This window comes from Dromiciops gliroides, chromosome 1 (genome assembly GCF_019393635.1).
Source record: "Dromiciops gliroides isolate mDroGli1 chromosome 1, mDroGli1.pri, whole genome shotgun sequence".
NCBI classification, from domain to species: Eukaryota; Metazoa; Chordata; class Mammalia; order Microbiotheria; family Microbiotheriidae; genus Dromiciops; species Dromiciops gliroides.
In genome coordinates, this window is record NC_057861.1 from 141931346 (window position 1) to 141948410 (window position 17065).

Genomic DNA, 17065 nt, shown 5'->3' on the forward strand with positions numbered 1-17065 from the left:
GGGTACAGATTTTGACAGCCTTGGGAAGCAGGCAGGGTTAATGATTAAAATGGTACCACAACACTCATCCCAGAACACTGTGACATATCCCCCCCCCCACCACCACCATGGCCTCTGAGATTCTTAACACTCTGACCTGAAAAAGAAAATAGGTTTTATAAACCACAAAGATCCAAGGAGGTGGGGCTGAGTCTGGGAGGTAGAGGCAAGCACAGAAACACAGGGGACGTGGGGTGAATGAGACCAAGTAGATCACTCCACTTTTTATCTGCAGCTCTGCTTGGTCTCGATTCCACTGAACAAGATGCCCTCATGCCACTGTGCATTCCCTGGTGGTTACCCTCCCACTCCTGCCCTTTCCAGATTCCTCTAATGTGTTGTCTTCCCTCATTAGATTGTATGCTTTTTGAGGACAGGGGCTATTTTTTTTTCATATTTGTATCCCTAACACTTAGAACAGTGCCTAGAACATAGTAAGCTCAGTAAATATTTACTGAATTGAACTGAGCTAAAGTGTGGACCATTCCACCCAAAAATACAGCAAGGGGCAAATCCTGGCCCTGGAAAAAAGTCCTATTAAAGGAACTAAAGCTGGAGAGTTAAGTAAACAAAAGAAAAAAACCAATTGCTATAAAAATTATTGCAAATTTACAGATATTCTTAAAGGAGAGAGTAATTTTGTAATAATTGTAAACAGAGACTAAAAGGCAAAAAGTAGATTTTCCACAGACAAATGAATCACTAAAAGAACTGAAGCAAGAAATTAAAAATCAAACAAAAGCTCTGAAGGAAAAAATTGTCTGGAGAACAAATAACTTAGCAAAAAAAAAAGTAGTAAAGACTACTTGCTACTTATCTAAGAAGTGAAATCCCTGTAAACTTTAATGGACAAAGTAAAATTCAATGACTCTAGGAAATAGCAAGAAATATTAGAACTAAAGCAAGGGGCAGCTAGGAGGCTAGGATAGAGCCCCAGCCCTGGATTCAGGAGGACCTGAGTTCAAATCTGCCCTCAGACACTGGGCAAGTCACTTAACCCTCATTGCCCCTGCCACCCCCCTCCAAAAAAAACAATTGAAAAAAGAAAAATATGTAAGATATCTCGTTTTTAAAAAAACCTGACAGAAAACAATTCAAGGAGAGATGATTTAGGAATCACTGGATTTTCTGAAAACTCTGATTTAAGGAAAGCAACTTTGACAATATCATTTCCAAAAAAAAAACATAAACAAAAACTTTGAAGATCTGATAGAAACTGAGGGCAATGCAAAAAAAGAAAAAAAGAAACCACTGATCACCTGCTGAAAGCAACCCCAAAATAAAAGCCCCCCAAATATTATGGCCTAAATCCAGAGCTCCCACATCATAGAAAAAAAAATACTTTAAGTATCAAGACAGGAGTTCTAGCACAAGGAATTACACAGTCAGGATCACAAAAGACCAGCAGCTTCTACTATCAGTCAGAGAAAAATACAATAAGCCAAAAGATAAAAGATTCAAAGTTTAGAACCAAGAATAACTTAAACTGTAAAGTTGGACCTTTAATAGAAGACTCAACAATTTCTGATGAAAAAACAAAGTAGGAATTATGAAGTACACAAGATGCCAGAGGAACCTAGAATGATACATTTATTTGAACATTCTTAAAGAGCTGTGTGATGGAGTTGTATATACTCTTTTGTTCCTAGAAATGTTCCTTCTAATTATTTTTTTTAATTGTGAGATGACAACTATGCTTCACAAACAAGAATCTTAATCTAGTAGATACTTAATGATATATCTGTAATCTGATGCAAATCCCAAGCAAGGTTAAACTCCAGAAATTTTGAGGGCATGAAATATCACTCCTATGAAACTGACAACAAAAATCAAAAGTCAACTGTACATAAATCATACTAGGAAATGTTTGATTGGTAAACTCTGATGAAACTAGGGTCTCTTTCCAAAAAAGGAGACTCTAAGTTAACATGTAATTTAAAATAACCAAGCCATTGGGGGCAGCTAGGTGGCACAGTGGATAAAGCACTGACCCTGGATTCAGGAAGACCTGAGTTCAAATCCAGACTCAGACATTTGACACTTAACTAGCTATGTGACCCTGGGCAAGTTACTTAACCCTCATTGTCCCACCAAAAACAAAAAACAAGCCATGATTAAAAAACAAAAATTGTATGACAGTATCATAGGATCATAAATTGAGAAGTGCAACAATTTATTTCACATAACCGTCTCAGTTTAGAAATGAGCAAATGGAACACAAAAAAATTTGCTCAAGCAGAAATGGGCAGGTATCAAATCCAGTTCCACCAACTACAGATCTGTCATTCTTTCTACTATACTAACTTGTCTTTCTATATAATTAATATAAGGTAAAGTGGTCACATCAAAAGGGTAAAAAACCTAGAAAAAAATACTAAAAATAATAACTGTCCAATGCATCTCTATGACTGTCCACAGAAGAAGGTTCTCTGATTTCAGAAGACCATGACCAATTCTTAGAAATATACTTAGGGGGCAGCTAGGTGGCGAGGTGGATAGAGCACCAGCCCTGGCATCAGGAGTACCTGAGTTCAAATCCGGCCTCAGACACTTAACACTTACTAGCTGTGTGACCCTGGGCAAGTCACAACCCCAATTGCCTCACTAAAAAAAAAGAAATATACTTAGAAGACAATGGATCAGAGTAACCAATAAAAATAGCTCTTGAGAAAATCCAAATTTCTTTGCTCAGATCCTACACTAATTGAGCAAACAGATTTTGTAATTTGATAACATGAGCAGGTCTTATCCCACCAGAATAAGATACCATGCATAAAATGGTACCATTTATTCTACTGTCTTCCATTATATAATTTAATAAATTAGAATTATGGGTTATAAACTCATGTGAGTTTAGTTAGTATAACTGAATTTTCAAAATCCTGATAAGTACCAAGTAAATTGATAAAGTTAGATTTTTTGAGGCTGCTGAAATGAGGCTTAGATCCTGAACTATGATGATCTCATCAATTCAATTAATTTGGGGGGGGGGGCAATGAAGGTTAAGTGACTTGCCCAGGGTCACACTGCTAGTACGTGTCAAGTGTCCTAAACCCACATTTGAACTCAGGTCCTCCTGAATCCAGAGTCGGTGCTTTATTCACTGTGCCACCTAGCTTCCCCCATTGTTTTTGTTTTTTTGTTTCATGCTGATGGTATTTTGTATCAATAGGTGCTTTCAAATGTTTTTAATCTCTTTGTTTCAGCTCATACTTGGGAAATAGAGTGGAATGTCTTTTCCCATCTTTTATATCTGTTCTGTATCATTTTATTACCACTCTTATAGTTTGCTAGACTTTTCTACAATGAGGGAACTTAAAAAAAATACTTAGTTTCTATTCTTTGCAAATGCTGTTAGTATACAGAGAGCAAAACTTAGCAGAGGCGAATGAATGCCAGAAGAGGCCTTTTTTGAGAAAGTCTCATGATAGTCTCCTGATGAGACGGCAATGCTCATGCAACTTTACATCTAAATTGAACAGGTTAATATCCCATAAGGAAAAAGAATAATTAACAATGGATTCTCAAAGCGATTATTTTTGTTCTTTTAAACAATGGGCAAGTTCCTGAATTTTAATGCAGAATAGGTATTTTACACGAAAGTTGCATTCAAATAAAATCACTCTGCTTCATTATGAGAAAGTACTATCCATATTTTAACAGGAAAGGCTGGATGTTTCCAATTGCACACCTCATTCAGTCAACAAAAATAAAAAGGAATATGACAAAAGAAATCAAATTGAAAGGGAAAAGGTAAGTTAAAAAAAGTCAACAAATATCCTACCCAAATTGAAGTTACATCAGAAAGAATGGCTGTCACAATGGAACAAACATTTATTCAAACTGAGATGTGCTTTCTAAAGAGAATTTTTAAAAAAATAATATCACACAGAAGTAACTTCAGATAAAACTTAGCCCTGATAATCAGACTAGGAACCTAGTTAATATACAGAAAAATATAAAGTAGAAAACTTTTAAATAACTTGGGCAAGCCTGGGTGATATGTAACTAAATGTAGAGTGCAACATAAATTGGCCTATGTGTAACAAATAACCATCTTGAAAGAGGCAGAAATGCCTTTCAAAGAAAAATATGCCATCACTTATGTGAAAGGACTGGATGCTGAACCAAAGAAGTTCTGAGTGAGAATGTGATTGAAAATTACATTTGATCACTTCAGTAGACACATCCAGAGTGACAGTAAAATGGTTGTTCGGCATTTAAAAACTACATCTGTAACTGATTTTAATCCATCAGCCAAAAGATGCATTTATGCTGCAGCTATTGCATTTTCAGAAGAGTTTAAATTACAAAACTTGAGAGAGCTTCAAAGCAAGTCTTAATCTAACCACCCTGATCTTGATGGCCCAGTTAAAATATAAGATGCTTAATAGAAAAGAACCTCTTCAACAAAATGGAAAACAATTGTACTTAAATCAAGTTATTTTTAATTTCCTTTCATAAATCAGTTAAATGTACCAACCTGGGGGTTCGAACATTTTATCTCAAGTGACTCTAGGTCAACATGGAGACAGACAACAAATGAATGTCTGGATTCGGGCCCCACGGCAAGCAGCTTTTGAGAAGTGACAGCCAGAGTAGATGTACAACCCATTGGCTGTACTAACCCAAGTGTCATTTGGTGTCCAAGCAGGGTATAAATGCTGAAATGATATAAACTGATTGTCCATGGGAAAGCATTACCTGAAGACAGAACACAGATATACAAGTGGTTAAAATTTATTTCAGTGAAATTTTTGTAATCTTAGTATCATTAAAACATAATCATAAAGCAAATATTATACTGTAGATAACATTCTAAAAAACTGTTTGAAAAGTTGTTTGTATATCATTTAAAATGTTATTTTTGAAGTAAAAAAAAAAACACACCTTGATAGCATTAGTGGGTATCACAGTCATTAAGTAGGAAGAACAAAGTTATAAAGACAATATTATGAGATGGCATATTCCAAATGGCTCTGTCAGTTCAAAGTAGCCTCACAGATATCTAGCTTCGCATCATCCCCTGACATTTGGTTCTCTATTACCAAATGTTTATTGGACATTTCAAACTGGATATTATGGAGACATCTCAACCTTAACACATCTTTCTCCAAAAATGTTCTACACCTCTAAACTTTCATACTTCTACTAAAGGTATTATCAGTCTTTTAGTCTTCCAGGTTCATAACTGTGGCATTATCCCAAATTCTTCAATTCCCTTATTCCCACATACTCAACTATGGAAATTTATTTTGATTTGGGGACCCTACCTTTAGGCTGAGATCAGAAAGCCTTAGGCCCTCGGGGTCTCTTCTGTGTGGGAGGTGCTGGTGCCCCTCCCCCTCTGCTTCAGCTGAGCCAAAAAGCCCTGTGGGCTGTACAAGATGCCAGGTCCGCCCTGAGGGGAGGTATCTGAGAGATCCTGGGCTTGTCCAGACTGGGCTCTGGGGTAGCCTGTGCTGAGGCACGTGAGGCTCCAGTATACCCCACCCCCCCCACCAGCCGCAGCCCTGGCTGGAGGATTAGCTTGGTCTGTGGAGGCGCAGGAAGCCCTGAGATTTGAGTGGAGAAAAGAAAGATATATATAGACCTGGGGGTTAGACTCAGGAGAAGGGACAAGAAGACGAGAAGGGGCGACTGATGAGACAGCAAAGGCGGAAGAAGACAGACAGGGGGCTACAAGGACGCAGGAGAAGACAAGAAGGACTAGGAGCAGAGAAAAGAGAGGCCAAAGGGCAGACTGATGGAGCAGACAGATAGAAGGTCGGTGAGAGAGAAACACAGGGGTTCAGCGGTGGCAATAAGGAGATGAAAGTTAGAAGCAAGGGGATTTACAAAGTGAAAGGGGCTCAGAGTTAGAATATAAGGACCTGAGTGCCCTAAGGCAAGAGGTGGCTAAGGTCCTTATTTTATTGAAAAAGTTCCAGGGGCAGCAGGTGAAAGCAGCCAGGAATGCAGTCAGGTTGTGCATTTTATTTCCCTGTATTCTTAATTTTAAATAGTATCTCATAAACAAACTCTGCTTGGATTATTTAGTTTAGAGGCTTCTTAATCTTTTGCTTATCAATTTGGGAGTGGAGCAGTGTGGTGGAACTTTATAAATGGCCCACATTAAATTAATAGCAGTCAGACAGCCAAAGAGTCAACAGTCCCCAGATTAGTCCTCCATAGATTAGTCCCCCCAAATTAGACCCAATCAGTCAAAAATATTTTTACACAACCAATTGTCAAATCTTGCTGTTTCAACCTTCACAACATATACTGTAACCCAACTCCTTCTATCTACTCACAAACCCACTATATTAGGTCAGGTACTCAATACCTCTTGCCTAGATCACTGCAATAGCTTCCTAAAATCTCTCTTCACTCTAGTCTATCCTCTATGAAACTGCTGAAGTGATATCCAGATTAAAATTGCTAATCCCTGACTGAACAAACTTAAGTGACTCCCTATTGCTATTAGAATAAAATAGGACCTTCTCTCTTTAGCTTTTAAATTTTCACAACCTGATTCCAACCTATCTTTCTCAGCCACATCATTCATATATTATCCTCCCCCCTATTCTTTGCAATGCAGCCAAACTGGCCTCTCTGCTTCTCTCATATGTGACCATCTCTGGTCACTGCTTCTGTAAATGACAGATTCCTGTATCTGGAGCAGGCAGAATCTCTAGCACTCCCTCCTACCTGAAACCATTTTTGATCACCCCAACAGCTAATGCTCTCCTCTAACTACCTAACACGTAATTACTCTGATTTATTTATATTTAGCTTCTTTATACTAATTCTACATATACTGTGAGGTATAGCAGATGAAAAGATGTCCCTGGAGCCAGAAGATCTAACATCTGATCTTAACTCTGACACATGTACTGGCTATGTAACACTGGGCACATCACTTAACATTTTAATGCAAAGTAGCTCATAGATCTAGATCATAGATCACCCACCCCAGCCCACAACACAAATCCAGCCCTGTCGTTGCAGGAGAGCTCCTGAAAGTTCGGGATTATTTTCATTCTTTGTATTGGTATGCCTAGAATGTAGTAGGAATCTGGTAAATATTTTTACTGATTAGTTCTCAAAAGAATAGGAGTCAAGGATATACTGTTATGTGTGTTTTTGGAGCTTAATGACATAGTGGGAACTGGAAGAGATACTTAGTAGCACATCTGAACCCTCTCAGAATAAATGCAATTATAAAAAATACGAAATGAGAAAAATATTAAATCAAATTTCATATTTAGAATAACTAGATACATACTACTCCTCAGCAACCTCATGGGAAACAGTGATAAATGAATAATAATTCATGGTTAGCAATACAGCAGGAATAAATGCCTGTTTTAAAGCTGAAAATATTCTCCCCCCAAGGAAGAACCATAAATTTAAATCATCTGCAACTGATTCTAAAATTATGTATAAACCTACAGAAAATTCCAAGCTACTTACAAAGTAAAGGCTCTGCCAAATTTATCTTAAAATATTTTGGAAAGATTTCAGATTACATATTTAAAAGCTATTACTGAGGTAAATATTTTTCTAAATTTTATTTCATTCAAGAAATATAAAATATTAGGTGTATAGGACTGAAAGTTCTCTATTTAAACACTTGTCAAAAATTACTTTCGTCAGTAGTCTAGATAATATGGTTTTGCTTTTTCTCTGACATCAAGCCAATAACATAATATTAAACATATTATAATCCTGAGATTTAAGAAGGGAACATTCTGCAGTATTAATGTATCTTTATTACTCTAACTTTTTTTTGTCTTTTAGAAGATCCATTTCTGCAAAATGAAATAGTAAAATTAAACTACAAAATTAAACTAGTTAGGTGGCACAGTGGATAAAGCACTGGCCCTGGATTCAGGAGGACCTGAATTCAAATCCAGACTCAGAACCTTGACACTTACTAGTGTGACCCTGGGCAAGTCACTTAACCCTCATTGCCCTGAAAAAAACCCCAAAATAACCAAAAAACATACAAAAAAATTAAACTACAATCTTCTCAAACTTAATTAATGGATGTGGTTCTTATCACTCTACTTGACTATAAGTTCCTTGAGGGTAGGGACTTTGTCTTTTCTAAATCTTGCCTCTCATCAAATTGCTTGCTGGCCTCAGGAGGGGGGAGGGAAGAGAGGATGGGAGAAAAATTTGGAACTCAAAAAATATCTTTACATGTAATTGAGAAAAATGAAAAATAAAATTAAACTTAAAACTAAATCTTGTCTCTCTCCCCAGTAGAATGTTATGAAAGGGGCAGCTAGATGGCGCAGTGGTTAAAGCACTGGCCCTGGATTCAGGAGTACCTGGGTCCAAATCCGGCCTCAGACACTTGACACTTACTAGCTGTGTGACCCTGGGCAAGTCACTTAACCCCCATTGCCTTAAAAAAAAAAAAAAAGGGGGCAGCTAGGTGGCACAGTGGATAAAGCACCAGCCTTGGATTCAGGAGTACCTGAGTTCAAATCCAGCCTCAGACACTTGACTTACTAGCTGTGTGACCCTGGGCAAATCACTTAAAAAAAAAAGAGAAAAAAAAAAAGAATGTTATGAAAACATCAGGATAATTAATATTTTTTTATTTAAAAAAATACAATCATCTTTTATCTTAGAGACCCACCTAGCTGCCCCTAGAGCACTGTAAGGGGAAAACACAAAGGACAAAAGGAAGCAAATTTCAGTTGCTAAATAATCAACCAGTCAACAAACACTGATTAAGTACCTATTATGTGACAAGCAGTAGAGATACAAATTACAAAACTGGTACAGTCCCTATACCCCAGGAGTGCAAATTCTATTATTAGACATCACTTTATTAAACAGATTATAACCTTATAGAAACTATACTTTCATATTTCATTGTAGTATTGAGATAACCTTGGATCACTTATGCTAAACCAGTAGAGCATAAATTCTGGCAGGTTGAATTGAAAAGACTTCAAATATGATACAGAATAGCAGCCGAACTAAGTGCTAAGGCACTCATCACCAGAAGTCTGACCACCCATAAAACTCATGCTGAACACATATGGCTGAAAATGAAGAGCAAAAGGGATGGCTTCCATTCTTGGCACCCACTAACTGCACACTAAGGTGCCCCTTTCTCATGAGAAGGAAATAAACAAGCCTTTGTCACATCGCTGCTGAGTTCCCGAGAATTACTGCAGAGAGGATTGTTTTCCCTCACTGTAAGTCAGGTGGTAATCTTCATATAGAAGAATAAACTGAATTTCAAAGAGATAAATGATGACCACAGTCACAAAATAAGTTTGTAGTCAGAGGCCAGACTAAAACCCATCTCTTGACTCCTCTCTCACACAGGGCTCTAATCCAGAATCTAGCCACACCTACACGTATAATTTATTACCCTTCATCACCTGCATTTTGATGAACATTCTCGAGAGTTTATCAGTCCCAATAAACATATTTTTCTCACTCTAAAACTGTCTTTTCAATGCTTTATAATTACATGTTAAGTGCTTACAAGTAACTAAGAATCCTCTAACAACAGCAGGTGATTAATGTTCCTGATAATGTCATCAGATTGTCTTCCTTCCTCTGTCTTTAAACAGATGTTTGGTTAGAACCAGGGCCTTCTCTTTCTCTACTTTTTTTTTTTTAATCTACTGTAGAATCTTGAAAAACAAGGTCCATTTATAGATTCTTTTGTGAGCCTGGACTGATCCTTCAGAACCTCCAGGCAAACAAGATGCAGAATCAGTGATGTGCTTTTACCTCTGACATAATAGGCATATGGGATCAACAGTTTTGAGAAAGTTGAAATGTTAAGCGAGGAACAAGCAACTGAAGCAATGCCACAAAAACCAGCCTTGACTACCCAGGCACATCACAGAGCCAATTGGCTTACTGAGGAGATTTCCCAAAGCAAGTTAACAAAGTGATTGCAAGGCAACTAATGTTCATCACTTCCAAATGAAGTTAATTTGAGGAGAAATTAATATTTTCAAGAATCCAGAGAACTCATAAATGATTAATTTACAAAACTTAATATTAGATTTTTCCTGGCAAAGGTCTATATAAGCAGGGGAGAAAAGCTGAAATGACTGGAATAAAGTGTCAGTAAAATGATCAACACAAACTTTTATTTCCTGTGTGACTATAACACTGTTTTAAGGACAAAACACTGCTGAGGATTTGAAAAACTTATTTTGAGTACAAATTAACACAGTACTACTGCCAAAAATATTGATGACTATAAACCGTAATTTAGGTGAATCTTTTCTTTATTCCTCTCAGAATCTATGGAATTAAATGTCTGTGAAATTTGATTGATAAAGCTAGTGCAAAGAAAAAGTGGGGAAAAGTATTTCTCACAGAGCATATAAATATAATATAGTATATAACCATATATGTGAATCTGCAATTTTTTTTCTTTTTTTTTTGGTGAGGCAATTGGGGTTAAGTGACACAGCCAGTAAGTGTTAAGTGTCTGAGGTTGCATTTGAACTCAGGTCCTCCTGAATCCAAGGTCGGTGCTTTTATCCACTGCACCACCTAGCTGCCCTGTGAATCTGCAGTTTAATCAATATGAGGAACTACTGATGTAGAAACTCCCACATTCTGTGCAAATCACACAACTCCTTCTTCTACCCATCCTGGAACACTCAGAGACCAAGTAATTTTCCCAGTCACACAATATGAATCAGACATAGGTATTGAACCTGGCAATGTCTTCTTGACTTCAAGGCCAATTTACCAGCCATACCACATAGCCTCCTAATCAGCATATTCTCTAAAAAACACATCACATCTCCAATTGATAGATGATCAAAAGACATGAAGTTTTCAGATGAAATAATCAAAGCCACCTATAGCCAAATGAAAAAAAAAGGTTCTAACTCACTATTGATTGGAGAGATTCAGGTCAAAACAATTATGGGTACTACCTCATACCTACTGGATTGGATAATAGGACATCAGAGGAAAATGACAAATGTAGGGAATATAGGGAAAATGAGACATTAATGCACTCTTGGTAAAGTTGTAAACTGATCCAAACATTCTGTAGAGCAATTTGGAACTATGGCCAAAGGGCTATAAAACCATGCATACTCTTTGATCTAGCAATACCACTACTAGGTTGCTATCCTAAAAGAGAGAAAAAAAAATTTGAATTTGAAATTGGGGTGATGCCCAGCAATTGGGAAATGGCTGAACAAATGGTGGGATGAGATTGTGATGGAACATTATTATGCTATAAGAAATGATGAGCAGGATGCTATCAGAAAAAAACTGGAAAGTCATAATGAGCTAATGAAAAGTGAAAAGTACTGTATACAAAATAACAGCAATATTGTAAGATGATCTGCTGTAAATGACTTAGTTGTTTTAAGCAATGCAATGATCCAAGACAACTCTGAAGGACTTATGAAAAATACAATCCATCTACAAAGATCTGATGGTATCTGAATACAGATTGAAGCATAATTTTTTTGTTAGTTCCTTTTTCTAAAGTTTTTTGTCTGTTTTCTTTCACAACCTAACTAATATGGAAATGTTTTGCATGACTACACATGTATAACTTTAAAATAAAAAAAAAAACATGTCACAGACTCATAGAACTAATGATCTTAGAGTTGGGAAGGTTCTCCGGAAACAATCTAGACCAGTATCCTGTCTTACAGTCATAAAATGTGATATTATACATGTTTTATAGGTAGGGCACCTACGTAATAATTGCTCAATGGAATAGGGGTAGATTCCAGGTTGATCTTTGAACATCAATTGTTTTCTCATTTGTAAAATAAGCATAGAACCTTCTAGCTCTATGGCTATATAAGTCTCACATAAAGGTTTTTTGTTTGTTTTGTTTTGGCTTTTTAGAATTTGGTGACTTTCTGAAAAAGTAAACTAGTGATATTTGTAAATTTCCTAAATAATAAATTATTAACCAGTAGAAATAATGTTGGTTTTTATTGTCTTTTCTATTAGCTTTTTAAATTTCCTTTTTAAGTAGATAACTAAAAAAGTTTCCAACATCTATTGCACTGCATCATCCATTATAAATTTTATAAAGAAAAAATTCTACCACTTTTATTAATAAGTTAACAGAATGCTTAAGACATTATACACAATTTCAATAAAATAATCAATTTTAAAGTTTTTGTCAGTAAAATGATACATAGACATTTTAACAAAATACTAACTAGTATTTGTGCATTTTACCTTCCAAATTTGAAAATGGTAAATTTAATAATTTATGTCCAAAGAGAGGCAGCTTAATGTACTAGATGGAACACTAGGCTTGGAATCAATTAGCAAGATGTGCGAAAAAAATTCTTCTTCCAACACTTCTGCACCAAGACCCAGGACAAATCACAAACTCAAAGAGCCTCATTTGCCTCATCAGCAAAATGGGGATAATAATAGTACCTAACTCGAAGAGATTTTTTTTTTTTGGTGAGGCTTAAATGAGAATTATAAGAAATACATTTTGCATCAGTAAAGCATCATATTATATAATCATACATAATAACAAGTATTAAACTAAGAGTTCTTTGATACTGATTTAACATTAATATAAAAGAATTAGAAGGATAATGTTTTCTTTGTCAATTTTATTATATTTGGGCAATTCAGGAAGATGCCTTTTTTCATACCACACAAACATAGCTTCCAAGAGATTTAATTTTTTTTTTAAAGTTACTAAGATTTTCTCATGTGGGGTGTCTCTTAGCCCTCTGCTCCCAACCAGCTTACATGCATGGTTTAAGGATTAAAGTAAAAGATGGTGAGTTACAGTGGAAATAAAAGCATAGCAACAGTACACCACCATCCTTCAGAACAAGTGGAAAGTGTGATCAAAATATGATATAAAAACAACCCCAAATGGAACAATATATAAACTTTTTAGGTGAACCAGAATTACATGGAAAAGTATCCCTCATGTTTTTCATAGCTGATGAACAATTTTCCCATCAGTTTCTATAAAAACTTACTAGATCCAATAATAGCAAAACTTTAATTTATGAATGATCTCAATACTCCATTACTGTCAAAATATTTTATGAAAGATGCATGCAACTCTTTCAAGAAGAAAAAATAAACCTTATACTAGGCATAATATAACAAGCAACCCATCTGCTTAGAGGTGTTAGCGAACTGTTAGCAAATTTTATCTGGGATTCTCAGTGAAATTGCTTTTTAATGTAACTCATTACACTGTTTTTTTTACCAAAACCCTTTACCTAAAATGATTGGGGGTACATTAGAGATAACCTCTTTCACAAAGACAATTAAAACCAGATGAAATAAATCAATAAGCTCATTTTAAATTCTAGGTATCTAAGGACTTCATAGTCTTAGAAAAGTAACCTTACAATCTTAAAATCTTAAAACCAGACCTTCTTGTTACTTTTATATGACCATATTTGTAATATCATTCACTGTAGAAAGAGGGTTGCTATTGAGAAATTTCTCATATTATGACAGTCTTAGCAACAAAAGAATAGTTAATATTGGTTTTTTAAAAAGATTTTTACAATATTGTGACAAAGAAATGTTTATTAAGGCCCCACAGACCAATTATTCTTTGCAATTATATGCATGTTATAGTTTCCAAAGTGTCTTCACTTTTTAAAAAATATAGGATATCGGGGCAGCTAGGTGGCGCAGTGGATAGAGCACCGGCCCTGGATTCAGGAGGACCCGAGTTCAAATCTGGCCTCAGACACTTAACACTTACTAGCTGTGTGACCATGAGCAAGTCACTTAACCCCAATTGCCTCACCCCCCCCCAAATAAATAAATAAATAAATATATATATATATATATATATATATATATATATATATATATATATATATATATATATATATATATATATATATATATATATATATAGGCTAGAAAGAAGGCAAAACTACTTAGCTTCTATTTTACTTTTTCTTTCTCTTCCAAGAAGGTTCTTCTTCAGCACAAGACAAAAATGGTTAATGGAGAACTAATACTCCAAATAAGTGAGGATGGTACATATTCTCAATGCATAGAAACCAAAACGGGCAGATGAAGTACATATCAAGGTAATAAAAGAGCATGCAGATGTGACTGTTGAATCAGTTTTGGTGACCTTTGAAAAATTAGAAAATTATGCAGAATGGGAAAGATCTTGATGAAGTGGAGATGGGCAAATAGTGCCCCAGTTTTCAAAAAGAAGAGTAGGGTTAGTTTTCAAAACAGAGTTCTCTGCACTTAACTTTGATTCCTGACACAATTATAGAGTAGAAAAGATTGCTACAAGTCAGCATCCTTCAACAAAAACAAATACTGCCTGACTAGAGTAGATTACATTTTTATTGGCTACCTATAATGATAAAGGGAATGCAATAGATTTAAATGAAGTCTTGCAAGACTTTTGATAGACTCAAGAAATACTTGTTGACAAGATGGAGAGATATGGGTTTGTAGATAACAGAGTTGGGCTGATTAAGAGGCCAACCAAAATATGAAAATCAAAGAGTAATTATTAATGGATTTATGTGAACTGAAAAGAATTAATCAATAAGGATTTATTAAGCATCTACTATACGAAAGGCACTGTGCTAGACACTAGGAATAAAAATATAAAGAACAAAATAATAGCAACTCTCAAGGAAAGCTTACATTCCATCAGGGAAGACAAAATTCCCACATTTAAGTATGTAGAGATAAATATAAAGAGGATACATAAAAATGCAAGCTTGTTAGGGAAATGGCATTGGTACTGGAAGGAATCAGGAAAGACTTTAAGTAGATGGTAGTACTTGGACAGCATCTTGAAGAAAAAGAGGTTCTATGAGGCAGAGCTGAAGACAGTGCATTACACACAGATGGCATTGAGGTAGAAGATGCACCACTTTGTGTGGGGAATAGAGAGAGAGAGAGATCATAAGTTTGGCTAGATCCCAGCTTCTTAAACTGAGTCAGGACCCCAAATGCAGTTGTGTAACTGAATGTGAGGGTCATGAAAAATTTAGCAATAAATGTTTGATTTGTATACCTATTTTATATACCTATATACCTGGGGTCACATAAAAATTTCTCAGGCAAAAAGGGGTCTAGAGTAAAAAGTTTAAGAAGCCCTGGCCTAAATCACAGAGTATAGGGCTAGAAAGAATGGTTGGATCAAAACTGTGAAAGTGAAATAAAAGAATTTACATTTTATCTCAGAGGTGTTAGGGAGCCACAGTCAGATCTAGAGAAAAATCCAAAGGTAAGGAGGAGGGAAAGCCTTGAGGCAGGGAGTCTAATTAGAAGGCTATTAAAATAATCTAGATAAGCAACTAAATTTAGGTGGTGGCTGTGTGAATAGAGAGAAGGGGTGAGATTTTGTAGAGTCAGAAAGGGTAAGGTTTGGCATGCGACTGGATGAGTAGAGTGAAGGAGAGTGGGGCTTAAAAAAGAATATCAAGGTTAGAAACCTGGGGGACTGGCATAATAATGGTACATTTGATAGAAATATGTAGATTTGGAATAGAGCTAGGTTTGGGGGTAAAAAGAAGGAGTTCTGTTTTCAACACATTGAAATGCAAGAGAGATTAGGGTTGACTATATAGGTATGAGTCATCTTAGAGATAATAAAACACTTAGGAATTGATGAGATCACTGAAAGAAATAAAATAGAAAAGGCTCCAGGATAAAACTTTGGGGAACACAGTTACAAGATGAGATATATGTAAGCCAGCAAAAGAGACAGAGAAGGAGCAATCAGACAGATAGTAGGAAAATGAGGGAAATAGAGGGTCATGAAAATCCACAGAAAAGAAATAATCCAGGAGGAAAAGGTGGCCAACATTGTCAGTAGAAAGGTCAATAAGAATAATGACTAAGAAACATCTATCAGCTTTGCCAATTAAGAAAACACTGGTAACTTTTTTGATAGCAGTTTCAAATAAACCTTTATGACAGAGTTATTGGTTTCATCCTTGCTCATACACAGGTCAACATTTTTATCAATGAATTGAATCCAAGCATATAAAACAAGCTAACTAAATTAGAAGTCCAGAGCTTCCTAGAAATTCTGAAGTTCAAACACAGGAGTAAAGAGAAACATACCAAGGTAAACATGAATAAACAACAGATAAGTGGTCAAAGAATATAAACAAGAAGTTCTTAAAAGAAGTGCAAAGTATTCACAACTTCCTGCCAACTGACAAAAATGACCAAAAAAGGCAACAGTCAATGTTGAAGGGATAGTGGAAAGATAGGCGCACTAATACAATGTTGGTGGAGCTGTGAAATGGTATAACCATTTTGGAAAACAATTTGGAATTATGTAAATAAAGTGATTAAAGTCCACATCCTTTGAACCAGAGACTCCATTACTGTGCTTATACCTCAAGGAGATAATCAGTAAAAAGAAAGTCCCTGCATACTCTAAAATATTTACAGCAGTCCTTGTGATAGTTGAGAACTGAAAACAAAGTAAAGGCCCATTCATTGGGGAATGGCTAAACAAAGTGTGGTCCATGAATGTAATGGAATGTTAATACACTGTAAGAAATTATATATAAGATGACTATAGAGAAACACAGAAAGATCAATATGAACTAATACATACTGAAGTAAGCAGAGCCAGGAAAACAATATACACAGAAATCACAAAAACATATGGAATGAGAAACCAAAAAAAAAAAAAATCAAAAGTAAATTTAACAGGGGCAGCTAGGTGGTATGGTGGATAAAGGACTGGCTCTGGATTCAGGAGGACCTGAGTTCAAATCTGGCCTCAGACACTTGACACTTACTAGCTGTGTGACCTTGGGCAAGTCACTTAACCCTCATTGTCCCACACACAAAAAAGTAAATGTAACAAAATTATAAAGATTGAGTGGGACTCAAATGAAGAGATATGAGAGGACATTCTGAACCTACCCACTCTTAGTGGATATGGCAGGTCCATAAATGTTACACATTGCACAGTTTTTTAACTTTTTCAATTGATTAGTTGTTCCAACTTTTGTGTTTCCCTCTCTAAAAAAATTGTGTTTGTCATTCAGGATGCTTTCAGGGAGGG

At 35.8% G+C, this 17065-nt stretch overlaps 1 protein-coding gene across 1 annotated transcript in view; it reads right to left on the reverse strand.

The window, feature by feature from the left end:
* Nucleotides 1–17065, reverse strand: part of VPS13B (vacuolar protein sorting 13 homolog B) — a 996174-nt gene that overhangs the window by 483505 nt on the left and 495604 nt on the right. Inside the window, exon 24 of the mRNA XM_043982862.1 lies at nucleotides 4523–4743. Coding sequence (XP_043838797.1) covers nucleotides 4523–4743 — 221 coding nt within the window. The remainder of the gene's footprint in view (nucleotides 1–4522; nucleotides 4744–17065) is intronic.